Source organism: Phoca vitulina, unplaced genomic scaffold, assembly GCF_004348235.1.
Source record: "Phoca vitulina isolate PV1807 unplaced genomic scaffold, GSC_HSeal_1.0 scaffold9, whole genome shotgun sequence".
Classification (NCBI taxonomy): Eukaryota; Metazoa; Chordata; class Mammalia; order Carnivora; family Phocidae; genus Phoca; species Phoca vitulina.
The window spans coordinates 22,105,174-22,132,896 of NW_022589712.1; the positions used below are offsets into that span (position 1 = coordinate 22,105,174).

Here is a 27,723-nt window from a genome sequence, read left to right on the forward strand (position 1 = left end):
TAGAACAAAGCCATACACTAGAGATGTAGGGTATATTTTGGTCTGTTAGAAGAAACTGTATCCCAAAATTTTAAAGAGAGAACAACTTATATATACATATACCAAAAACAAGGTTAACTACAATGAAGGGATAGAATATGACTCTAAAACTGAAAAATCAAAAAGATTTTTAACAAAGGGATTGATAAGATGTTGGTTGAAAAAGGGAAAAAGAAAAATTGAAAAAAAATAGAAAAAGAAAATTAAAAATATTAACTTTGAAAGACTAAAGAATCATGGGAAAAAAGCCATGAATTCTATGTGCTGTATTCCCCTAGTGCTGGACTTCTGCCCTTCTCATTGATCAGTAATCTTGGTCTTGGCTGGCTGTTCTTGCTGATCTTCTGGGGGAGGGGCCTGTTGCCATGGTTCTCAAATGTCTTTGCCGGAGGCAGAATTGCCCGCCCTTGCTGGGTCCGGGCTAAGCAATCTGCTTAGGTTTGCTCTCGGAAGCCCTTGTTCCCTGCAAGCTTTCCGTACAGCTTTGGAGGATGGGAAAGAAAATGGTGGCCTCCCAATCTCCACCCCTTAGGAGCTGAGAACTCGGGGCCCCACTCCTCAGTGAGCCCCCAGAGAAAAGCAGTCAGTCACTCCCGTCTCCCTGGTCTCCGGCCGCACTCTGTGCTCACCCGGCCTGTAACTGAGCATTTCTATCTCTGGCACAAGACCCCATGTGGAGTCTCCAAACCCAGCAGATCCCTGTGATGTGCTCCTGCACTGCTCCTCCCAGGGGAGGAAGGGGAGTCTCCCCGGATCTGCTGCTTGTTGGGTCTGTGCTTCCAGAAAGTGGTAGCTTTTCTGTTCAGAGAGTTGCTGCTATTCTTTTCTTCAATCTTCTGTTGAGTTCATAGGTGTTCAGAATGGTTTGATCCCTATCTAGCTGAATTCCTGGGACCAGATGAAATTTTGGTCCCCTACTCCTCTGTCATCTTGCTCCTCCTCCCTCAAATCTATTTATTAATAAAAAGAATTCTTTCATCTTTATCATTAAATGAAGAAGCCCATATCAGCCTCTAAGGAGAGTTCGTAAGTCAACATGACTAATTTTTCAAAGAGTTACAATAATTGGCTTTAACTATACTTCAGTCCCATGGCAGATGCCATGCAGAGCCAGCACCCAGAGAGCTTCTGCAAGCATGTTCCGTGAGCCTCAGAGCCAAGACAAAAAGTAGCACATCTTAGGATTGACATGTTTTGAAATTTAAAAAATTCCTCATTTGAAAAAGTGAAAATGCTTTCTGTTAACTTTCTTTCAATTGTTTTCTTTCTGTTTCTTGTAAATGTTGAAAATAGCTAATACCCCCTATGAAGCACATACATGTTCCTGACAGAAATCCCATGTTATGCAAATGTTTAATCGCTAAAACTTATAAGATGAGAAACACACATGCACACACAAGAAAAAGTATATTCAGACAATCTTAAATCTCAGAGTGAATTTTCTAGGCACAATAGAACTCTTTTAAGTGTGGGCACAATGGTAATTTATTGAAAGTAGCCCAAATTTCATGCAAAAAAAATGTTCTGGGAATGGTTGACACCTCCTCCCTGAGGCAAGTGAAGAACGCTGATGCGGAAACTACCTCATGCTTTTCTGGGTCCCAAATCATGTGTCTGAACTTATTTCTTGCCTCCATTCCATTCCAGAACTTTTGCCTTAGCTGTAAGATTCTTTATATAATTTTGAAATTGGAAAAAAAAAAAACAAACCTGAAAGAACCAAGGCCAGAAAAGGCATTAGGTTATTTTTTGCTGCATTTTTATAATAGAGCAAGCAAAGAAACAGCTGACAAAATTTAGTGTCCTTTAATGTTTATCCAGCATCTGTTTTTCAGGTGTATTAATTTTAGAAATGTAACTTTCAGAGTGATGGATATGCTCACTCTCTTGATTGTGTCATGACTTATGGTATATGCATATGTCAAAACATCAAAATGTGCACTTTATACATGTGTAATTTATTTTTTTGCCAATTATGCTGCAATAAAGATATTTTTAAAAATTTAAAAATGCACACTCACACACACAGACAGTTCTACCTTCTAAAGCTCCACTGCCCAAATAACTCCTGCAGCTATTTATGTTAATTGAAATTAAAAAAAATTAGAAATTCAGTTCCTTAGTTGCCCTAGACATAGTTCAAGTTCTCAATAGTCACATGTGGCTAGTGGCCCCCATGCTGGACAGCGCAGGCATAGAACATGTCCATCATTGCAGAAAGTTCTACTGGACAACATTGTTGTAAATAATTCTCCATTTGCCCCTTACTCACATTTCCAAGCCTCACCTTACTTTATGCCCTCATCAAAGCAGAGGTTTCCTGCTTTCTTTCTCAGAGAAATTAGGGCAATTTTGCTAAAATGCAAATCTGCTTGTCACCTTCCTTCTCAAAATCCCCCCCCCCACCAAGATGAAATCCAAACTCCTGCGAGTGGAAGCTGTGAAAAGACCTCTCCATCCTCATTTCCTACCTTCTCCCTCCCCTTCATCCTCTGTGCACCTGTTCTCTAGAAGCGTTCTCATTCACCTCCTTTGTCCAGAAAGCTCTCTGCTGAACCTCTCTACTTAGTATATTTATGCTTATACTTTTAAATTAAAAATATGATCATATCTGTGAATTCTTCCTGCTCAGGTGGACAAGTAAGTGGCTACTATCTTTTGCCCCATAGCCAATTAATCTAGGGATTTATTAAGATTTTCTTTGTGGGTTAATATATAGCCATTTCTATCAGTGTTCTATGTGGACCTAAAAAAGAAGGTACAATGTCTGATTGTAGAGTAGGAAGTATGATATGTATATTTTACATCATCCCCATCAATGGCATTTTGCAATACAAACTGTATTTTCTCTCTTCAGACCTAGTCTAAGATATAATATAATCATATATATATATGTATATATATTTAAAGATTTATGTATCTTATTTTATTTTATTTATATTTTTTTAAGATTTTATTTATTTATTTGACAGAGAGAGAATGAGAGAGAAAGCACATGAGAGGGGGGAGGGTCAGAGGGAGAAGCAGACTTCCTGCCGAGCAGGGAGCCCGATGCAGGACTCGATCCAGGGACTCCAGGATCATGACCTGAGCTGAAGGCAGTCGCTTAACCAACTGAGCCACCCAGGTGCCCAAGATTTGTGTATTTTAGAGAGAGAGAGCACACAAGCAGGAGTGGGGTGGGGTATTGGGAGAGGGAGAGGAGAAGCAGACTCCCCGCTGAGTGTGGAGCCCTAGATCTCACAACCCTGAGATCATGACCTGAGCCAAAATCAAGAATCAGACGTTCAGCTGACTGAGCCACCCAGGTGCTCAATAAAATCACATTTTTAATGGAAGTTTTTTAAGGCTTTAAACCTAATTTCTTTGATTGTCATAATAAATTGTATATCTGAATTCCCTTAACTAGAGGCAAAAAATTCAATACAGTTTTAGTCTTTCCTATTCTTGACCAAACACTTCACCATTTCTTAAACTCAGGTTTCAAGTCAGGTGATTATGTGTATGTATGTGTGTGTGGAATATGCCTGCCTATTATCTATCATCTATCTATCTATCTATCTATCTATCTATCTATCTATCTATCTATCATCTATCTATCTATCTATCATCTATCTATCTTCTATCTATCTACCTATCATCTATCTATCTATCATCTATCTATCTATCTATCTATCTATCTATCTATCATCATCTATCTATCTATTATGGGTGGGGCCCTCATGAATGAGATTAGTGCCCTTATAGGAATAGACATGAGAGCTTCCTCACTCTGCCCTCCACTATATGATGATACAATGAGAAGCTGGCTTTCTGTAAGCCAGGAAGAGGGCTCTCACCAGACACTGATCTGCCAACACCTTGATCTTAGACTTCCCAGCTTCCAGAAATGTGATAAATGTTTGTGGATTAAGCCACCCGGTCTCTATGGTATTTGTTATAGCAGCCTGAGCTGACTCAAACAGTATATCTATGTAAAGGACACACACACACACACACACACACACACACACACACACACACACTATAAATCCTGAATGCTGACACCTCTCCCCACCATTCCTCTTCCCTATTTGACTCCCAGAGCACAGGCAATTAGACCTTGGACCCTCTAGGCCTCCAGGCAGGAGTTTGAAAGTATCTTATCAGGGTATCTGATAAAGAAAGAAAGAAAGACCTACAGATGTAATTGGACAACATCCAGCTGTCCAGATAAATAATATCAAGTGTTGGGTGGATAGTCCTTCCCACTTGCTTAGAGATCCCAGTCGAGTTTTTAGTCTCCCTCTTTTAAACATGATTGGACAACCAAGAACTCTCTTACTTCTGAGAATAGTCTCTAAAATGATGGAGAGACACCCAAATAAGCAGCAAAAACAACTTGAAGTAAGGAAAAACTATACAGAAAAGAAGAATATATTAAAAATGTTATCAATAGCCACAAGAAATAAGTGAAGAGCTTGCATCCAGAAAATAAGAGCATATAGATAATACTATAGAATAGGATAATTCAGGAGATATAAAGAGAGCTTTTGGAAATTAAAAATATGTTAGCAGTTGAAAAATTCAAATGAAGGATTAGAAGATAACATAAGGAAATTTCTAAAAAAGAAGAGCAAAAAGGCAAGGACACAGAAGATTGGAGGGAAAATTGAAGATTTGGAGGACTAGTCCAGGTATCTAGTATCTGAATAGGATTTCCAGACATGAAGAACAGAGGAATGGGAAGGGAAGAAATTACCAATAAGTAATTCAAGACATTTTCTAGGCCTGAAAGACGTAAGTCTCTTAATTAAAAGGGGTTTGAAAAGGATCTCTGCCCAGCACTCTAAATGAAAACAATGCATTCCAAGGCACATCATCATGGAACTTAGTAATGTTGCGTATGAAAAGAAGATTCTACAAACAGAGAATCTCTGATATGGATCAGACACATACAAAGTTTCAGGAGTCAGAATGATTTTGGACTTCTCAAAGCAACACTGAGGCAAACAATATAGATGTAGAAGACAGCAGCATTCTGAAGGAAAATTCTTTCTGACCCAGAATTCTATGCTGACTCAAACTATTCACTCACATGTGAAGTAAAAACAAATTTTCTGCTTTTAGATATACAAGGTCTCAAAACATTTCTATTTATCATTTCTTATGCTGCTACTAGGAAATATACCAAGTACAGAATGGGAACAAACCAAGAAGAAGAACCATGGGATATGGCAGAACAAAAAGAAGATCTGTCACCGGAGAGAGGTGGGAGGAATCTCAGTACACCAGGCAAGGGGGCAGCCAGTGGCCATCACCATGACACTTTTGGCCTTTGTCTTTATGTTTAACCTGACAATACCAAAGTGTGCCTGCCTGGATTCTGATCTGTATTGGCTTGTCTAAACCACGTGCTGATGAGTTCCTTCTCTTCCTTCCATGCTCTGCTGCCAGATCAGCTGAGGATTCTCATTGCTCTACTTTGACTTACTTCTGAGGGCTAGAGATTGGCTGTGGTAGGAGCAGAGAATACAGAACATCCCTAGCACCTGGTCTACACTAGATTCCTGCCAGATGCCCCGAGTATGGAGAGCCTCATTTTTTCAGAACTTACTAATGGCCTTGCCCACTGAAAGCCACATAAGGGCCTCCTCTAATTGCTCAAGGAAACAGACACCTATGACCTAGACTGTTGAGCTTTCATCTTACACTGCAATATAAGTGGTTTTTTCCTTATACAGCTAAGTTTGTGCTTGCTATTTTTTTTAATTAATCAAGATTTAAATATGTTATTAATAATTAATTAATAATTAAATGTTAGTTTGATGGAAAAAGAATGCTTTTATCCTTGGGTCTTGATTGGTCCTTGCAGGCAACACAAGAGTTGAGGACATGGTTGTATGGGAGTATTGAAAAGGTGGCCTTGACCTGTGGATGATTAGACTGAAGACCTCATAAAAAAGATGGGTAATGGGAGCTGATGTGATCAGTGGTTGACTGTCCCTGAAGGATGCCTAAGATCATGGGGCAATGGTGAGCAACCTCATTGCCCTCTCCACAATTATCTTTTTTTTTTTTTTTTTTCCACAATTATCTTAAGAGCTTATTTCAATGGTCACTTTTGATAGGACTGCCACACCCATTAGGGCAAAAGGTTAAGACTCAGGCCAAATTCAATATGTGTAGACTTTGTCCTCCAAAATCTTGTGTGATTTCCCACTGTCTCTGGACTTTGAGGATAATGAAAACAGTATTAGAATTGCTATACATTAAAAATTACTGATTTCTTAGAGTTAAACAAAAGTTCTATGCCCTTTGTAGCATTTTGACACCCTTCCTCAGTGTTCACAAATTTCTCACCTCCTACAGTGGCTATTGTGTATAATAACACTGACCTTTTCCTGAATTATATTGTTCTCTTTTCTTTGAATTTTGTTTCTTGATTAGATTGTGAGCTCCCAAAAGGCAGCTAATACCTCCCACTTCTAATTTGCCCTTTAGGTTCTACCACATTGCATCCAAAGAGTAGTACGGGTTTCCATCTCTTCTTACTCCAAGCCCGGTCAAGCACGTTATAGCTCTCTCATTGCACGTCTGTGACAGCTCTGCCAGAAACGGGAAGTTAGCCCTTCCACTTTCCAGGAGAGAACACTGAAGCTTAGAGGGGTTCATGGTGAGATCCCTCTGCCAGTGAAAGGCAGAGTTGGGAGTCAATCCTGAGCCTATCTGATTATGCAGCTTGACATCCTAAGCACCATGCTATTTGAGCTCACTATTCAGTTCCTTTTTGTTTCAGACAGAACAGTTTCCTTTCAGCTTTAGGAAGGTTAACTTGGGAAGTTGTCACAGAGGCAATGAACATTGTTATTCTGTTCCATTCTGCCTTTTCTTGTTTCAGCTCTCTGTCATGATTGTTCCTTTTTGCTAACTGAGGGGCTGTGGCTGGGACAGTGACAGGAATGAGGGAATGCTGAAGGATCTTGGGGAGATCTAGAGTTTGGGGGTCTGTGGCAACAATCAATATGTTAATCACATAACAATCTTCAAACAATTTAACAGTAATACTTCCAGTATCCTGGGACTGGTACTTTCCACTTCTATTCCCCTATGATGGAGGGCACAAAAGAACACTATTCAAGATTAGCAGGGGTCCTGGCAGAACCCCAGCTCCACTCTGTCCCCATGCCCACACCCTTGTCTCAGGCCCCCTCGCCTGTCATTTCTCTGCATAAAAGGGATCAAGCCTCTCAGTGGTGGGGAGTGGTGAGCACTCACATTTAGGTTATGAAACCCGCTGTTGCAAAGAAGGAGAGAGAATGAAGATTGTTGAGGGGGGTGGGGCAAGTGGACAGGAATAAAGAGAAGGGGCTGGAGGCTGATAAATGGGCAAAAATAATGAGTTGAGAAACTGACTTGCTAGCAAATGGCCAGAAATCTGTGAAGCGGAGGAGAGGGGTTCCTGTGGAGAGTGGGGGTGGGGCACAAGACAGGAGAGAGGACTCCCTGAGAGAAGCAAATAGAGCATAGCTGCTTTTAATACGGATCCATGCTGGGGCCATCCCCCAATTATTTTTCCTGTATTGTCTTTTTATATGTAACATTTGATACATGCAAAGGAATGTGTATAGATCCCAGGTGATTTTTAAGCCATTAGAATTTCAAGCCTAAATAAAATGAGAGAAAGCATATATATTAAGTAAAACAGGTTCTAGTCCTGGATAAGAATGGAAGAAGGAGAGGTACGTGGAATAGGAGACTGATAATTTTCCTCTTTACTGCTCACAGGAGTATATTGCAGGTAAAAAAACAATTAGTGTTAGGGATGTGAACAGCTTTCCCCAGTTTCTAGGGCTTACAGCTCCATCCCTACACAGCTAGACTGGGGAGAGACTACGCTCAGGCCCTCCTACCGGGAAACAGCATTTTCTCCTGGTCGCAGTCTTAACTGATGTTAAAATGATAGAGCCCTGTGCATCCCAAAGAACGCCTTCTTTAAAAATTAGATTGTGTAACAAGAAGTTAATTCAGGGAGGCGCCTGGGTGGCTCAGTTGGTTAAGCGGCTGCCTTCGGCTCAGGTCATGATCCCAGGGTCCTGGGATTGAGCCCCGCATCGGGCTCCCTGCTTGGCGGGGAGCCTGCTTCTCCTTCTCCCTCTGCCTGCCTCTCTGCCTTACTTGTTCTCTCTCTCTATCTCTCTGTCAAATAAATAAATAAAATCTTAAAAAAAAAAATTAAAAAAAAAAAAGAAGTTAATTCAGGGAATGCTACCTGCAAAAGTTAAACAACTCCAAAACTTGAAAGTGCATTCTTCAAGAGTGATCCACCTGAAAAGGAGCCTAAGATTTGGTCCCACTGCATGGTGACCCTTCATGGGTGACAACTCAAGTGTTTCCAGCTTCTATGTATTGAATGTCTTCCCGTGTTCTCTGGGTCTCTGCCCGAGCCCATGTAACACAGATGGAGGCACACAACGTCAAATTCTTGTCCTCTCTGTGCAAAAATCCTCCATCCAAACATGAGACAGGAACAGTTTGGGAGAAGATGCTGTTGGGTATTCCTGGTCCCTGTCATGAGCAGATGGAGGGCCTCTAAGCTGGAGAAGCGAGAGAGCTGGAGAAGAACTGAGAGAGTTGATTCCAGAACAGGGGGCCTCCGAGCCCTCTCCCCACACTGAGCCAAGTCATGGTGGGAGGGGATAGAGGAAGATAAGAGAAATGTCACGTAATTCACACATTGCTCAAGTAGAGGCAACCCATGCCTTGCTTTTGGTCTGGAATTCTCTCCTGTGGGAATATAATCAATAATGCAGTGTGTACAAATATAAACACACCATTTGTTTTCCTTTTTAATGGGAATTGTGGAAATAACATTTATAAAGTTCTGTGTTCATAAGGCACAAACCATACAGACAACAGTATATTTGTGTGTGAAGTTGCATATTTTATTAATCTTGACTATTTATAATAATAATAAACTCATTCGACTATGCGAGAAAAAGGTAAATTATCTTTGTAGTTTCTCCATTGAAGACCGTATCACAAAAACAAACAGTACAAGTCAAAAAAGGCAAAAAAAAAAAAAAAAAAAAAAAAGTAGCATAGAGGAGAGGCGGGCAATTACTGAGTAGTAATATTTTGTTACTTTTCTGGATTTTCTGTTTGTGGTCTTTTTCAGCTTTGTAAAATTAGTGATTTGTTGTGATTAAATAAATGTCCGTGTTTGTCCCTAACTTTTAGTGTGTATCGCATTCTCTTTCTTAAAGAAGGCCTTCAAAATTGTTTAATTTGCTGTCCCAAAAAACTATTTGCTTCTGATTCAGTTATAGAAAAAAAAAAGAATAGCAATCTTTGTACACTGAATCGAGGTCTCAAAAATACAATCATGAATTAAAAATACACTCAAGGGTCGCCTGGGTAGTTCAGTCGGTTAAGCGTCTGCCTTAGGCTCAGGTCATGATCTGGGGATCGAGCCTGCATCAGGTTCCCTGCTCAGTGGGGAGTCTGCTTCTCCCTCTCCCCCTCTCCCTCTGCTCTCTCTCTCTCTCAAATAAATAAAATCTTTAAAAAAATACACTCAATATACAAAATAAATATAATTTTGTTTTTAGTAGAGATTGTGCTTAATTTTTTCTTATTTTTTTCTAACAGTACTAAATGAAGTTTCCGTCAATGAAATTAACCATTCTTTATAGGAGACACTGTGGTGTGGGGAAAGGGATGTGGTCTAGAGACAGACAGGAAAACATCTGCATTCTAGCACTGCCACTGACCAGTGGTGGGCTCTTGAGAATGTCTGTGGTCTTCCTTCAGCCACAGTCTCCCACTGGTCCAGGAATGATGCATAGTCAGTACACCATTGTGAACCAGCCCACCACCAGGATCAGTCTCTCCCTATTTCAGAAAGATCTGTCACCCAGGCCCCTCTGCCAGACATAAAATGCTTTCATGAGCAGATATTTAAGTTTGTCAGATGTTTTTCCTGCATGTATTTAGATGATTGTGCGGTTTTTCTTTTCTACTCAGCCAAAATGGTGAATTGATGATTTTTATAATGTTAAACAAACCTTGTATAACTGGGATAAACTCCACTTATTTGTGGTGTATTAATTATCCTTTTTATATATTGCTAGGTTCAACTTGCTAATGTTGTGCTAGAATTTTTTGTGTTTGTGATCTTGAGGGATACTAGTCTGCAGATTTCTTTTCTGTGTGATATGTTTCTGTGCCCCTAGGGTGTGTGGGGCTCCTGGCAAATATTTTTTGCCAGGCCTTTGTCTATATAAACAATTTGACTACACATGTACTGTAAAGTCCATAGACCTCTGTGAGGCATGGGGAAGAAATAAAAGAGGTACTTATGCATTTGTTTATTATCTAATTGGTGCACAGGAAGTTCCTTTGCAGTATCCATCTCTTCCTATTTAGGGCCAAAACCATTTCTTCCAGTTCTTTATCATCAAATGTATTGCTTCTGGCTTATTTCTTATCTCCCATCTAGAGAAAATGTAGCAATGCTCTTATCACTCATAAAGCCAAACCTATTTGTATTGAAACAACATAGATCATCTTACATCTGTAATTCTGTACTGCCATTTGCTTGATGTTGATTATGTCATTACTCATGATGCTACATCACCCATCTGCCCCTCAAGAATACTGGCTTCCAATGAAACACAGTAAAAGTTATTACTATGCTTTCTTGATGATGACCACAAATGCAGGTCTTACCCAAAGTGTGCAGGGAAATGTGAATGATATTTCATTTTCTGGTCATGTTAAATTTACTGTTTGGTACTTTATAGCATAAATGTAGAAGTCTTAGGCTCTAATAGGTTCATTTCTAGAATGTGATCTTTCTCAGTGTTGACCACACTTCTGCATCCCATACACTGCCACTGGCAGGGAGAAGATGTGAGGAAGTCCACAGGTGAAGCAAGAAGGGCAGTCCCATTTGTACAAGAAACATCCACCTGTCACCTGGTGTGAACTAAAGCCATCCTGGGGTAGGATAACCAATCGGAGGCAAGAGAGAACATCAGTCTGAAGGGCAATGGGTATTGCAGAGCAAGGGTCTCAAAAACCCTCAGAGGAGACAGACACAGCCACTTCCAGAGGACTGCTGACATGTCTGTGGAGCCTACAGAGGGGATTGGGTGATCAACCAGGATGTGGGAAGTGCATTGGGTAAAGCATTCTCACCACCATGGGTGAAAGACACCTGCTGCCTGCAGGTGCTGTGATCGTGGGCAGCACTGCAGTCAGAATGTAGATGGGTAAGTGTTGGGGCATGGGTCCAAATATGTAGCTTGAACCCAAGGGTTGGCAATGATCTCTTAGTAGCCCAGAAACTTAAACTTGCTACGTGTCCAACGTGAGTGAGAGTTGCTCAAAATCAGCATGTCAGTACCATTCTTGAGGCCCAATCTTTCATGATCCCACAAAAACAATATTGTGCTAGCCAGAAATCTGCTTGCAAGACATCTCTCCTGGAACTAGAACCTTGCCATGGGGTCTTGTGTTGACTCCATAGGTATGAATCCCCAAACGAATTGGGGCATATGGTTGATAATAGGTGAAGAGTAGAGGGTCAGAGAAGGGAAGATCTGGGACCAGAACCAAGAGGTACCAGTCTAATCTCAAGGCACCCTACCCAGATGGCATTGCTAGTTTCAACTGATCTCAGTCACCGGAGGGGGACTTAAGATTGAGGAGGGCATTCTGAAGTATGGGGCTCTCTGGGTATAAGAACCCAGAGCAAGGCCCCTGCTTGCTTGAGTCTAAGGGCAGTTAGTACTGGATGTCAAGGTGATGTTGGCTTCCTAGAATATTGCTCACTCCTCTAGTCTCTAAGTGTTTGTGCAAGATTAGTAATTATTTCTTCATTAAATGTTTTTCGGCCAGTTTTATTGAGATATAATTAATATGTAACATATTAGTTTAAGGTGTACAACATAATGATTTATGTATATACTGTGATATGATTAGCAAATAAGTTTAGTTGACATCCATCATCTCACATAGTTACATTTTTTTTCTTATAATAAGAACTTTTAAGATCTACTCTCTTAGAGACTTTCAAAATACAATAGAATATTGTTAATTATAGTTGCCATGCTATACATTACATCCTCAGACCTTATCTTTATTTTTTTTTTGAAGATGGCCAAAAGCAGAATTTATTTATAAGTGATGTACCTACATCCTCCTTCCACCAGTCATGGTCAACAAGATGGTTGCAAAAAAGTTGGCATTATCCTCAAGAGTTCAAACAACACAGTTGTTGTATATTAACTTATTAAAAAGAATTAAGTAAATCAGTCCCTGAACAGTGTATAATAAAAGAATGGGTTGATGAACACGTTTCTTTTTGTTGTTGTTTCAAGTTTTTATTTAAATTCTAGTTAGCATATAGTGTGATATTGGTTTCAGGAGTAAGAACTTATTCATCTTATAACTAAAAATTTGTACCTTTTGACCATGTTTACCCCTTTTCCCCACCCCCATCTCTGGCAACCCCCCATCTGTGGCAACTACCAATCTGTAAGAGACTTCTCAAAGTAGGTCTTGGTGCTATTTCTTCTTCAAATATTTTATAAAATTTACCAGTGAACCCATCTAGGCCTGGAGTTACCTTCATGGGCATTGAATTAGGAATTAAATCTGTATAGGATAGTCAGGTTTTCTATATCTTCTTGAGTCCACTTTGTTAATTTTTTCTTTTCAAGGAAATTGTCTATTTTATCTAAATTTAAATTATTGGCATAAATTTGTTCATTATTTTCTCTTAGTACCCTTTTAATGACTACGAGATTTCTAGTGTAGTGTAGGATTTCCCTCTTTTATTCCTGTACTGGTAAATATTTATCTTCTTTTTTCTTGATCAGTTTAGCCAGATGTTTATCAATTTTATTGATATTTTTGAAGAACCAGCTTTTGGTTTCATTGATTTTCTCTATTATTTGTTCATTTTCTATTTCATGCATTTCTGTTCCTACTCTTACTATTTCCTTCCATCTTTGACTTCAGGTTTGTTTTAATTTCTTTTTCTACCTTTTAAGATAGAAGATTAGAGAATTGATTTTAGATCTTCTCTTCTAAAATAATTATCTATAGCTATAAATTTCCTTCTAAGCATTATTTCAGTTACAGCATTCAAATTTTGATATGTTGAATTTTCCATTTCTTAGTTCAGTTTAATCCAATTGTAGCTGAAAAATGTACTTAATATGATTTCAATCCTTTTACATATTTGAGATTTATTTTAGGGCTCAGTATATGTTCTACCTTGATGTATGTCCCATGTGCATTTGAAAAGAATGTGTATTCTGCATTTGTTAAGTGGATTGGTCTCTAAATGTCAATTAGATTTAGTTGGTTGATAGGGTTCTTTAAGTTTCTGTATCCTTATTGATATCTTGCCTAATTGTTCTATATCAATTACTGAGAGAGAAGTTTTGAAATATCCAATTATAATTATGGATTTGTCTATTTCTCTTTCAAAGCTACTACTTTTTTCCTTACATGTTTTGAACCTCTATTGTTAGTTGCACATACATTTAAGATTGTTGTCTTTTTGATTAACTCTTTTTTTTTTTTTTTCTGAGAGCGTGTGCATGTGTGGGTGAGGAGAGGGGAAGAGAATCACAAGCAGGCTCCATGCCCAGTGGGAGCCTGATGCTGGGCTCGATCTCATGGCCCTGAGATCATCACCTGAGCCAAAATCAAGAATTGGATGCTCATCCAGTTGAGCCACCAGGCGCCCTGATAAATTAGCTCTTCTGTTATTGTAACATGTCCTTCTTTCTTCCTGGTAATATTCTTTGTTGTTTTTCTGTTGTTAGTATAGCTATTCTGGCTTTCTTATGACTAGCAGTGCATGGTATATACTTTCAATCCTTTTATTTTTAATCTGTATTTTTATTTTTAAAATAAATTTCTTATAGGAAAAATATGGTTTGGTGTTGCCTTTTTACTCAGCCAGAAGATTCCTGCCTTCTATTAAAGTATTTAGATTATTTATATTTAATATAATTATTGAATGGTTGGATTTAACTCTAAAATCTTATGATTTTTTTTCTATTTGTCTCATCTTCTGTATGGTTCTTATTCCCTTTTTCCTTGCTTTCCATTGGACTATTCTTTATTAACTTCACTCAGAACTAATTAATGTACAAGAAACTATATTCTCCTAAAATGTACAATTTGATGAGTTTTTACAGTAGCTTATACACATAGAATCACTACCACAGTCAAGAGACAGAACATCTCAATAACTGGGCATTTTTAGTATTCCATTTTATCTTCACTATTGCTTTATTAGCTATATCTCCCTTTTTTAGTAAAAGGTTTACAAATTGCACCTTTAAATTATGACAGTTTACCTTCAAAAATAGCATAACAATTTTTTAATTATGCAAGAATCTTATAAGATTTCCTCCTCCATTCTTTGTGCTATAAGTTTTCATACATTTCACTCCTACATATATTTTAAACCCCACAATATATTGTTTTATTTTTGTTTTAAACATTCATTACCTTTTAAAGAGATTATAATAGGAGAAAATGACTTTTATATTTACCCACAAATTTCCCATATTTAATGTTCTTAATTCTGTATGAATCCAAGTTCCCATCTGGGGTCATTTGTTCTCTGCCTGTAGTGCAGCTCTAATGCTGATGATGGATTCTTTCAACTTTTGTTTGTCTGAAAAAAAATCTTTATTTTGCCTTAATTTTTGAAATATATTTCCCGTGGGTATATAATTTTAGGTTGACAGTTAATTGCTTTCATCACCTTAAAAATGCTATTCCATTTCTTTGGGCCTGAATAATTTCTGAGAAGAAACCTAGGATTCTTATTTTTATATATAATATATATATATATATATATATATAATATATATATATATTTTATATACATTATATATAATGTACCTTTTTTTCTATGAATACTTCTAAGATTTTCTCTTTATCACCTGTTTTTAGAAAATGATTATTTCTCTTGATGTGCTTTTCTTTGTTCTTATCCTGCATGGTATTTGCTGAACTTAGATTTGCAGATTTATAGTTTTTAATGAATTTGGAAAATTTTCTGTCATTTATTCAAATATTATTTTCTGCCTCTCTCCCTTTCTCTCCTTTTTTCATAAGGCTCCAATTACATATATATTATTCTATAGGCCACTGAGGTTGTATTCTTTTTTTTTTTTTTCAGTCTTTTTATTCTCAGTGCTTCAGTTTGGATAGTTTCTATTGCAATGTCTTCACATTTGTTGATCCTTTTCCCTCTGCAGTCTCTAATCTTCTGTTAACCCCATTCAGTGTATTTTTCATATCTAAAATTTTTGTTTGCATTTTTTTATATCTGTCATTGGTCTTCCACTCCTGTTAATTTTCCCTCTGCCTTCTTGACATATGGAGTACAATAGTTATTTTAATGTCATTGTCTGTTAATTTCCTCTCTTTATCAATTCTCAGTCTGTTTCTGTTGATGGACTTTTCCCCTGGTTTAGGGTCAAGTTCTCATGCATCTTGGCATGTCTGGAAATTTTGATTGGAAGCCAGGCATGATAAATTTTGTCTTGAGTATCAGATTTTTTTCTCTTCCTTAAAGAATATTGTGCCTTATTCTGGCAGGCAGTTAAGTTTCTGAGGATCAGTTTAATAATTTTGAAGCTTCCTTTAAAGCTTTTAAAGAGTGGGTCTTGAGTAACCTTTACCCAAAAAGTGTGACTATCACTTGACCTTTCTGATTGCTGTGTCTATTCAATGAGGCCTTTTTGCTCTGGCTAAGTGGGAACATGAATTATTCCTGGTCTTATGTGAGTTCTTGGACTTATCCAGAGTATAGCCCCTCAGTAATTGTTTTTTTCCCCAAACATACATGTGAAGATTGATATTCAGTGAGACTCAGGGGACTCCATGCAGATTTCTGGAGCTCCTTCGCTTCATAACTCCCCTGTGTCTAGTGCTCTGCTCCACAAATTCTAGTCACCTCAGTCTCCCTGAACTTTGGGCTCTTTAACTCAGTGAGGCCACTGGGCTTTGTTTGGGATTCCCTTCCCAGTGTGAGGATCTGGAAATTGCCTCTAGGCAGAGAGCCAGGGTGATCATAGGCACACATAGTTTATTTCCCTTTCTTCAGGGATCATAGTCCTAAGCAGCTCTGTTGACCAGTGTCTGAAAATGAGTGTTTTTATTGTATTCTACCAATCATTTCTAGTTTACAGTTATGGGGGAGATCATTCCAGACCCTATTACTTCTTCATGGCAGGAATCAGAAATTCCCCAGACACAATATACTTTCTTTTAGCTTTGCTTATTTTACTCTGAGTGCAGAATAAATGTTGCAGATTGCTAGCCTCTCTCACAAATGCAAAGTCTATTTATTCTTGGGCTCTCCTCCCTTATCTCTTCTACCCTTAGTTCTCAGAAACTTTGAGCCCATAATTTCAACTGGACTCTTGAAATCAATATACTGACCTCCTGAATTATAACTTAACTGGTGCCAAGGTTATAGTCTCAAACTGAGCCAGTTTAAATGGAAAACTCATTTCTTGGAGGCACATTATTGGGGATCTGTATTTGGAAAACCACTTTGTAATATAAAAAATTCCAAAATTAATGATGACTGTAATACAAAATTTATATATATATATAGAAACAGTGGTAAAGGGATGATGAGGGACATTTGTGCCTCCCTGGAACTGCCAACTAGAATTCATCGTTCAGGATAAAACTTGCCAAGTGTCTCACCTTTTAAGTTCAGAGGAATGTCTTCTGGATGCCAGTCCCACACTGTGAGATTTGCTAACAGAAGGCATCCAGCAGAACCAGTTTCTTAAACCCCACTCTTTTGGTCTTCATAGAATAAAGGACACAGAGGGGGCAAGGATATTAAATCTTTGAAGGAGGGTTCTTGAAGTATTAACCAAACTTTCTCCCTCCCCTTTCCTTGTTGGAGAGCCTGGGGGGCAGGAAGCAGGGACGTTTCTATTTTTTCCACCCTCTTGTGTTGAAATCTGTGTTTCCCAAGTTCCCTCCACCCCTAGTAAGAGCTGTGGGGTTTGGGGGTAGGGTTGTGTGCCGCTGAGCTGACAGAGCATTTGGTGTCTTGATGGAGCTGCAAGAGAGCACGCCCCAGGGCAGCCTGTGTTCCCACCCTTGGCTTGGCAAGGACTGATGAGTGTTTGCCAAGAAAGGTAGCTGGGCCTTGCCAGAAGCAAAGACTTTTGGGTGGATTAGACGTTGCCTTGGCAAGAGGGGAGAAGAGGACAGGGGAACTGTGCAAGGGGGGTGGCGCTGTGGAGCTGCCTAATGAGATGACAATTTCATCCCCACTCAAACACTTGATTCCAGGTCCTTGGTGTTGGGTTGGGAGACAGAGAAGGGACTCATCAGCTCTGATGTCATTTGCTGTGTAAGCAGAGATCATCCCCCCTCTTCCCCAAGCACAAGGAAGACAGAGAGGGAGAGGGAGTGTTGACAGTTTGGATTTCAAAAATCATAGGATCCAATATTAAACCTGAATGAGGTGAAGAAATAAGATGTCTGGCCTAGGCAAGGTGTAGGTTTGGGGACCCAGAACATTTAGTGTTGCTTGAAAATAAATGAATTTCATTTTTGCAGGTATCTATATTGAGACTATTCTATCAAATGTATCAATGTGCTTGTGAGGCATGTATGTCAAACCAGAGATAGCATTTAAAAAAGCTTTCATATTGTGCCTGATATTACATGCTTGCAAAATTTTCTTGAGAGAATTTTACTGCATGGATTGATTTGACTGAACCTTTAAAAGTATATTTTTTCAATTGAGCTCGGCCATAAGATGCCTACCTCTCTTCCTGACAAATCTCCCTGTGCCAAGCATAGGCATTTATTACTCCCAAATCCTTTGAATGGTACTTGAAATTAGGATCATCTGTCTCAAAAATTTTCATTGCTCATCTGATGAGTAGGCATGAAAGTGTCCAAATGTCTTTGCGTGTTTCCATGGGGACTTCTTCAGTCGTCTTCAGCACTTTCATTTCAATAAATCAGATGAGTTTGAATGACTTTGACTGGCTTGTCAGCATTGGATAATTGGTTTGGCTTAGTGAGGGACAAGTGTTGGTCACAATTTTTACAGTCACAAATATGAATTTTGGATATTACCTTGTGGCTATTACTCTGTGTGTGTGTGTTCTAGCAAAATGCAAAATAGCCCATATAAATATGTAAAAGTGCTTAATGATAACATATATATTAGTTTCCTATTGCTGTTGTAAAAATATTACCACAAATTTAGTGGCACATTTATTACCTAATAGCTCTGAAGGTCAGAAATCCTCACATCAAGGTGTCAGTAGGGTAGTATTCCTTTTGAGCCTCCAGGGGGAGAATCCATTTCCCTGGCTGTTCGAGCTTCGGCAAGCTTTGCCCTTCCTCACTCCAACTGCTCCTACTGTGGTCACATTTCTTCCTCTCACTGTGACCTCCTCCCTCCATCTTATAAGGGCCTTGTAATTATATTCGGTACATTGGATAATCCAGGGTAACCCACATCTCAAAATCCTTAACTTAATCACACCTCAGAGTCTCTTCTGCCACAAAATGTTACCATATTCAAAGGCTCTGGTGATTAGGATGTGGACATCTTTTGGGGTTACTACTACCACATTATATTAACTAAAAATGCAGGAAATAGTATGATCTCATGCACCTCTAAAACTTCAAGAGTTAGTTTCTGATTGTGATTTCCTGTCTCTCTATTGCCTTAATTTCCTTGATACATCTTTTCCCCAACTTTACTGAACTTACCAATTTCTGAAACCTTTTATTGTGTCCCAATGTCAGTCCTCTATCTTTCCTCTTCTGTTCCTTCTGGACCCCATGATTCATCCTTCCAATCACTCTTGCCAATACCCTGACTCTCACCTGCTTGTCCTTTTGTGGCACCTATACTTCCAAACCAAATTTTCAACTTCTTCACTCTGCCTGGCCTGTTGAGGTTTCTTGGGGGAAATCCCACAATAGGCTTTGTTATCATCAAGGTAAATTTGTGATCTTCAACCCTCTCCAGGGCCCTCAGTGTGGGCTAGAAAGCCTTCTATGTTTTCACAGTCTGTGCTGCTCTTTTCAGGGTAAATTATAAGCTTCAACCCCATCTTCTGCGCTCTCTCTCTTCAGGCATTTCTTTGAGGAAAAAATTGCAGCCATCGAAGCTGTCAAAAAGAAGCCAGTAAACTTTGTCCTTTGTCTGGCAAACGCACTTCCAAGGACATTTGTCTCTTTCTCCTTCTTTCCTGTGACAGTGGGGGAGGTGTTCCTTCCTAAGGCTAACCCAGAATAGTTGCAAGCCCGCCATCCACATTGTTCGCATTCCCTGTGGAGCTTGTTTCTACTGGGTAAGTATTGTTTTTGAACTGCTATCTCTACTGCTTTGCCATCCACTAATGCCAATAACTTCTCAATTCTTTGGAATCTAGATTCTGCGCCTACAATTTCATTGAAATAGCCCTTGATCTACATATAAAAAATCCAAAGTCAAGTTAATCATCAAACCTTGTCCCAGTCTAGTTCTCTTCCAGGTTTCTTATTTAACGAAATGATTCTATCATTGTCTTGAACACATCTTAGATGGTTTTCTCTTAATAACTTCAGAGTATACCACCTACTAGACCTGTAGATTCAATTTCCTAATATATATTACATTCCATTTTCTCATATATTTTATATATAATATTCAATTTCCTAATATATATAATATTCAATTTCCTAATATATATAATATTCAATTTCCTAATATATATAATATTCAATTTCCTAATATATATATTATATTCCATTTCCTCATATATATTATGGAGTTGACCCTTAAGCAATGTTAGGGTTAGGGGTGCTGACCCCTCACACAGTGGAAAATCCATGTATACCTTTTGACTCCCCCAAAACTTCACTATTAATAGCCTACTGTTGACTGGAAGCCTTACTGAAAACATAAACAGTCAAGTAACACATATTTTATATGTTGCATGCATTATATACTGTATTCTTATAATAAAGTAAGCTAGAGAAATGAAAATGTTCTAAGAAAATCATAAGGAAGAGAAAATACATTTATAGGACAGGATTGTATTATAAGTGTACCCATGTAGTACAAACCCAGGGTGTTCAAGGGTGAGCTGTATATAATATTCAATTTCTAAATATATATTTATATATATTTATATGTACTGTTAAATACATAAATATATAATATTTATGTACTTATGTACTTAACACAGAAACATTGATTTGAAGGGGTACATGCACCCCAATGTTTATAGCAGCATTATTAACAATAGCGAAATTATGATAAGAGCCCAAGTGTCCATCGACTGATGAATGGATAAAGAAGATGTAGCGTATCTATAAAGTAGAATATTACTCAGCCATCAAAAAGAATGAAATCTTGCCATTTGAAACAGCATGGATGGAGCAAGAGTGTATTATGCTATGTGAAATAAATCAGTCAGAGAAGACAAATACCATACGACTTCACTCATACATGGAAGAAACAAAACAGATGAACATAGAGGAAGGGAAAAAAAGAGGGAAGTAAACCATAAGAGACTCTCAACTATAGAGAACAATCTGAGGGTTAATGGAAGGAGGTGGGTGGGAGATGTACTAAATGGGTGATGGGTATGAAGGAGGGCACTTGTTATGACAAGAACTGGGTGTTATATGTAAGTGATGACTCACTAAATTCTACTCCTGAAACCAATATTACACTATATGTTAACTAGCTAGAATTTAAATAAAAATTTGAAGAAAAATAATAAATATATATATATTTTTCCCATATCATCATAGAATATGGGATATATTCATCTGTATTTTCTTCTATACCTTTTTTTACATTTCATCATTTAATCTATCAGAAGTTGTATGTGTGTGTGTTTTGTGTGTATGTGTGTTTTAAGAGAGGAATGTAGCCTTTTCTTTTTTACCAACTAGTCATTCCTTGTAGCCCACTCATTCAATCATTTATTATGCTTTTACTGATTTGAAATGCCATTTTATTATTTGCTAAATTTATATGTATAAATTAAGACCAGTTTCTGGGCATGCTTTCTGTTTTGTTGATTTTTCTTTCTATCCTTGAGCCATACCACATTATTTTAATTATCATGCTTATAATATGTAAGTATGCTTTAACTAATCTTGTTCTCAAGATTTTTCAGTTGTTTTGTTTATTCTTCTGTTAAATCTAAAAAAGTTTGCAACTTTAGAATGGAGTTACATAGTACCTATAAATCATTTGGAGGAAGAAATAACATCTTTAAGAATGGAATTTTCTTTTCCAGAATTTAGTGTATCTTTCCATTTCATTTGTCTTTTCAAAAAGTCCATCAAGAGAAAAATATACATTATATGGTCATGAAAAATTATTTTATTATAGTATTAGATTTATAGTGCTGGTATTTTATCTATGGTAAGTGAAGTTTGGTGCTCTTTTGGGTTTATTTTGAGGGGTATATTCAGCAAAATAAGTTGAGAAGATTTTCATTGTTCTGCTTCTTTGGTACAATTTCTTTTTATTAATTTGCATTATTTAATTATTAATTTTCATGTTCCAGAAGTGGAGCTAGAAGCACATTCCCCCCTGAGATTGTGCATGGTAGATTTCTCTTTACATATGCACACAGAGAAGAGGGTAAAGCATGAACATCCTCCTGAGAACTGATGGGAGAAAGTGGGAGCTTGCTAGCCAAAAGGAGAAACTGCTGGTAACTTATTCCTCATCACTCGGTGATTACAAGGCAGTCGGTAGACTCATTGCAATGGATTCTGCTCCAGGGCAAGCAGAGTTTCTGTAATGGGTCAGTGGGTGCATTAGGTGGGTAGGCCTGTCTTGGTGCATTCCATGCACCTGCCGAGGCAGCCCTGGGCATCCTGTAGGATGTGGGGCTGGGGTTGTGGGGCTGGAGTCCCTAAAGCAAAAATGATCCATCATGAGAAAACCAAACCAAACCCCAAATCTGATCACATAATTGTATTTCAAATAGAGCAGTGATGCAGAAATCCAGACTGCTGCAATGGACATAAGAGGAACCAGCTTTATATCTAAAGACCCCTGGCATCAACTTCTTTGGCTGTCACTTTGGTGGCTTAGATCGGAGAGTGTTATTTGCTAGAGGAGAGGGATGGTCACAAGGTTCCAGAGGAATTGTCCCAGGAAGTCCTAAAAAAATTGCACTCCTTCAGGTTTACTTTCCTGAGAGTCATGTGGAGAAATGGTTTCCTTTTAAATGGTGGCTTTGCTCTTTTTTTGCTTTTTCTTAAAGCATTCACTTTTCTTTTCCAATATCAATTCTGTAGTTACATACTTTTTTTTAACATAAAACTTTTCCACTCCACGTCAAAATATAACTTATTCAATGCTAGACCTAACATTCTCAAAGACCTCAAAAAAATAATAGTTAACAGTGTCATAGACATCTATATCTTATTTCTTACCTTAAAAGGGAATGCCCTTGGTGTTTGAGATGACTATTCCTTCTCATGATATGGGGTATTTTTATATTATTAATGTTATTATCAGAAATAACTGTTAAAATTTTTCAGATGCCTTGGAACAACAATGGGGAGAATCATATGATTTTTTTCTTTTGTGCATTACAGTGGTCCCCACCTTATCTGAGTGTTTACTATTCATAGTCTCACTTTCCGTGGTTTCAGTTGACCGCAGTCAACTGCGGTCCGGAAGCAGATGATCCTCCTTCTGACACAGTGTCAGAAGGTCAATGGTATCCCAATACTATATCGTAGAGCCTGTGTCCTTCACCTCACTTCGTGGCATCCATAGGCATTTTATCATCTCACATCATCCATCATGAGAAGGGTGAGTACAGTACAATAAGATATTTTGAGAGAGACCACATTCACATAACTTTTATTACAGTATATTGTTAGAATTTTTTATTTTATTATTATTGCTATTAATCTCTTGTGCCTAATTTATAAATTAAACTTTCTAATAAGCATGTATGTATAGGAAAAAACATAGTATATATATGGTTCCGTACTGTCTGGGGTTTCAGGCAGCCACTGAGGATCCTGGAATGTGTCCCCTGCAGATAAGCAGGGATGATTGTATTGAGACGATGTTTTTGAATAAAAATCCTAGGATTTAGCTATCCTTCAATTTTTAGAATAAACCTTATTCAGTTTTGAAAAATTATTTATATAGTATTGGATTTATGTTGTTAATACCTTAGTTAAAGCAAATGAAAAAATTTTTTTTTGCTATGTTGGCTTTGTTTTGAGGGTTATATTAACTTTGATAAATAATTTGGCAAGTGTTTCATCATTCTGTAATCTTGGAACAGTTTAAATAACATGAGAGTTGTTACTTGAACGTTTTCAGAGACTTGTTCATAAAACACTCTGGACCCAACTCCTTTTTTGGAGATAGTTATTTGAACATTAAAAAAAAGTCTTCCATGAGTATCAGTCTAGTACAGCTTTCCAATTCTTACTGAATCCATTTACTTGAAAATTGCACATTTCATCGGATTCTAAGAATTTGTTGCCATAGAGCTATAAAGTTTATTTTTATAATTAAAATAATTTGTTTCACATCTATGCTTATATTGCCAAGTATTTGTTTCTCTCTCTCTTGTTTGCATATTTTAATGCTCTTTGTATAGATGAGATACTGTGTTTATTAATCAATTTATTTATATATCAATTCCACTGTTATTTTCCTGCTGTCTTATTTAATTTCTGCTTTTATTTTGATTAGTTTTTTCCCTACATTTTTCTTTTTTTAATTAATTAATTAGTTAATTTATCCCTACATTTTTCTAAGATTTATTTTTATGTATTCTCTACTACATGTTCTGCATTAGTCTTATTTAAAAATAATTATGGTCAAAGATTTTGTAAATTAGCTTTTTAAAAAATATTCTTTTTAGATTTATCAAAAAGATACATGTTTTTAAAAATCAGAAAATAATTAAGAACTAGATTCAGTAAACCCATTTTCAATGGGTAATAGAAAGAAAATAAGAAAGGAGACACCAATGTTTAATACGCCATGCAGTTATCACATTGGGGTTGTCTGGTCTTTATTAAAGTTTCAGTGTGCATATAGGAAAAGTTTCACAAGATTAAATCATGAGATCCAAATACACTCAGGGTTTTGACTAAATTGTTGTAATTATTACCAACATTGCCTGTTTGAGGCAACTATGACATTATTGCAATAGGGAACAATCCATCACATTTCCTTCAGACTTGCCCTGTGGCCCGGGTTCATTTTCTCAGACACCTGCAGGACTCAATACTCGAATGCTTTGCTCTACATCTGCCCCTTTGACTTTCACATATTTCTTAACAAGAAACACAATAGAGTTTTATTCTTCCTCAATTAAATGGAATTACAATGGCAAAAATTGAAATCCAATGACCAATTTTAGTTTTAAAAACTAGAAGAGGAAAAAAAGATGTTATTATCAATAATGAATTTGGAAAGAATTCTTTAAAACATAATGAGGGCAAGTTATTTGGGATATAACTGTATTCTATCCTTATATATGTTTCTCTATAAAGGTGCCGAGGTGAATTCCACTGCTTTCTTGGATGCTTCCTCTCCTGCACTGCCAATGCCCAGGGGGTAACCAGTCTTCAATGGCGGCTCAATCCAACTCTTTCATTTAGACTTAGATCTCATTCCAATTTAGGCTTCTCTTTCTCTTCTTCCATACCTAGAAATTCAGGCAAAGTACTTTAACATCAGATTAAACTGTGAGCAGGTTTGCCAAGGCTGCTCAAAAAAACTCTCTCCTATTCCCATATCTCTCCCCTTCTACTCTCCTGCACCCACCCCTTTCCTCCTAGCTTAGAAGGAAAATCTTTTACCACTTTCTCCAGAAACTTCCTCCAGTGACCTCTGTCCCCACCCTTTCCCCCCAAATCAGGACACACCCAGGTCTTATGACTTCTGGGAGTGATGGGTGCAAGTTAGTTCTTGACTCACTGCATTTTTACAGAAACCCCAACCAGACCACTTTGTAACCAGCTTTGAGCAACAGGAGGTGGGCCACTGATGAGTCTCAAACAGACCTCATTTATTTTTTAGTCGTGTTTCTTCTCAAGGCAAGGACTCTGGATTTTCAAAAGTCAAGAATTTTTTTTAAACTCATAGAGAGCTTATTAGGTACAAGAACGATTTATTTCCATACCTTGTGTACTTAAACTCAAATTCTCTTTCTATTCAACCCAGTCCTGGTAGAACTGTTTTACCTCCTGAGAGACTCATATGTACTGGACCAGTAAGAGCTTTGCTTGTTGTCTGGGGTGAATAGTTAATTAATGATGTTTCATTTTCCTGGAGATGAAAATGTTGAAGTCATTCTCATGAATTAAAGTTAAATCTGGTAAATTCTTCCCACTTCTTTCTTTTGCTTCTTGCTAAATACTCATCCTTTGAAACCAAATTCTCGGAGACTTTTGCTGGAACAAAAGAACCCCAAATATTGCTTTGCAGGTTTTGTTGGTATTCTCTTTAAGTTATAAGCTCTCTGAAGGCAGACTCCTTAACTGGTTTGTTCCTGATAATATCCTTAGCGCCCAACAGAGTGTCAACTCATAGTTGGAGCTCAATTAATCTTTACTGAATCAGTTAATAAACAATGAACATAAGGAAAGCCTCAGAAGGCTACGCTAGTGGGAAAGCAGAATAAAATATGGAACTTCACAATATAAAAAAAATTTAAAACCTAATCCCAGAAGGTCATCATCATAGGGTTTATATTAAGAAGGACTCCCTTTCCCCCAGGTCCCAACTCCCAGTATCTGTTTTGTGGGATCAGGGTAGTAGTGGTGGAATGCGGCTAACATGCTCCAAACAGGTATCCTTAGACATTCTTTCACGTTTGGTTTTCATGACTAAGGAACTGGCAGAGATCTGTAACACTTTTTCCAAAGTACTTCTCAGAAATCATATTAAGGAAAACTTCAGATTGAGGATTAAGGACATCTGAAGGGAGGAGGAATAGGGTTAAGGGGGAGAAGGCCAGGAGATGCCTTAGTTGTTGGTAACCAGGCAAAGGCAGACAAACACAACAAGGATTCTGTTCAAACAGCACACATGACTTGGGACCCAACTTTGTCCCATGTTCCCTCTCCTGTGGAGAAGCTCTCAGGAACTAATAACTGCTTGCTTTTCTTTAAAGTCTGTTTCCTCCTAAGTGTTCTCCTGCAGATGGGTTGACTTGGCAGCAATAGTGGAATCTTCAAAAGCGGGGGTGGAGAACAGGGGGTGTTCATTGACCCAGACAGGAAAAATGGCTCCCCACCTACTTTAGTTTGGCAGCTTTGAGGTAGAGGGAAAAAATTAGACAGCTGTAAATAATATTTGGAAGAACCAGAGGTAAAATTTCCACACATAGAAGAAAGAAACCTGTCACAAAGCTGAGGCAGGATGTGCTTTTGCGAACATAGAGGAAGAGTTGATTGATCCTGAGAGAGTTAGTCTCATGTGATTCCCCCAGGCAGGGAGAAGGGCTCAACCAGAGGGCAGCGCTGGAACACTGCAGGCCTGGGTAGGCCTGTGTGGGACATGAGCTGGATGGGCAGCTGGGGGAGAAGGTTTCTGTCATATAGGCTTGGCTCCAAACTCCTTTCTCTTTTGCTTGCTTTCCCTGTCCTCACCCCAACCTTTCACTTTTGGATACTTTCATTTCTGGTCGTATAAAGTTTTACTGTAATAAGATTGGTGACCCCAGTTAGACACACTGGAATTGGAATAAATTCTTAGATTAAGTGCAGAAATATTTCAGCAGTTATAGGTTGAATTTTGTGCCCCCCTGCACTATGCCCCCAAATTCATATGTTGAAGTCCTAACCTCAGAACCTCAGAATGTGAGAGAAGGCCAACGGTGTGGCTGGACAACCATGTGCTAAAGAGATTAGGCATGTCATTCATGGATCCAATTAACCATTTCAGCAGAAACCAGAAAAGATCGGTGGGGGACCTTCTTGTATGATGATTTGGGCCCCTGTGAATTGCATGGGAAGCCAATAAGGTTTTTTGGGAATTTAGTACCAGCAGAAACACTGCTAGCCTGGACTGAAAGGGACAGAGACAGCATGAAATGAAGGAAGAATGACTCCTAAGGTGGTTCAGGGGCTACCTTCCTCCAGGGGGTAAGACTGCCACCCAGGGGCAGGGCCACACCCACCTTCTGGTGAGCCCTGAGGATGGAGCATTTAGCCAAAGAGGATCATTCTTAAGCCTTTAAATCTAATAGAATTTGCCCTGCTATGTTTCAGACTTGGTTGAGAACTGTAGCCCCCTTTTCAAACCCTGTGATTTCTCCTTTTTGGAAAGGATATGTGTATTCTATGCCTGTCCCACCATTGTGTTTTGGAAGCAGGTAACTTTCTGTATGGCTTCACAGGTTCACAACTGGAAAGCGATTGTGTTTCAAGATGCATAATCCTCCAAGTCTTAACCATACCTGATTTAGATGATATTTAAGATGAGATTTTGGACCTAAGAGTTGATGTTGGAAAGACTTTTGGGGCTGTTGGGTTGTATTTTGCATGAATGAAGGACATGAATGAAACAGAATGTTATGGATGGAACTGTGTCTCTCCTCAGAATGTGATTATATTTGGAGACAGGGTCTTTACCAAGTTAAAATGAAGTTATCAGGGTGGACCCTA

At 38.2% G+C, this 27,723-nt stretch overlaps 1 protein-coding gene across 4 annotated transcripts in view; it reads right to left on the reverse strand.

Annotated features, from left to right (window-relative positions):
- Window positions 1-27,723, reverse strand: part of AIG1 (androgen induced 1) — a 285,599-nt gene that overhangs the window by 22,344 nt on the left and 235,532 nt on the right. Inside the window, exon 6 of one of the 4 annotated variants that reach the window (XM_032407763.1) lies at window positions 24,095-24,758. The exons of the other annotated variants lie outside the window; for them this stretch is intronic. Within the exon in view, the coding sequence (XP_032263654.1) occupies window positions 24,721-24,758 (38 nt within the window). The 3' untranslated portion in view covers window positions 24,095-24,720. Of the gene's footprint in view, window positions 1-24,094; window positions 24,759-27,723 lie in introns of those variants that run through there. 4 annotated transcript variants of the gene reach the window in all.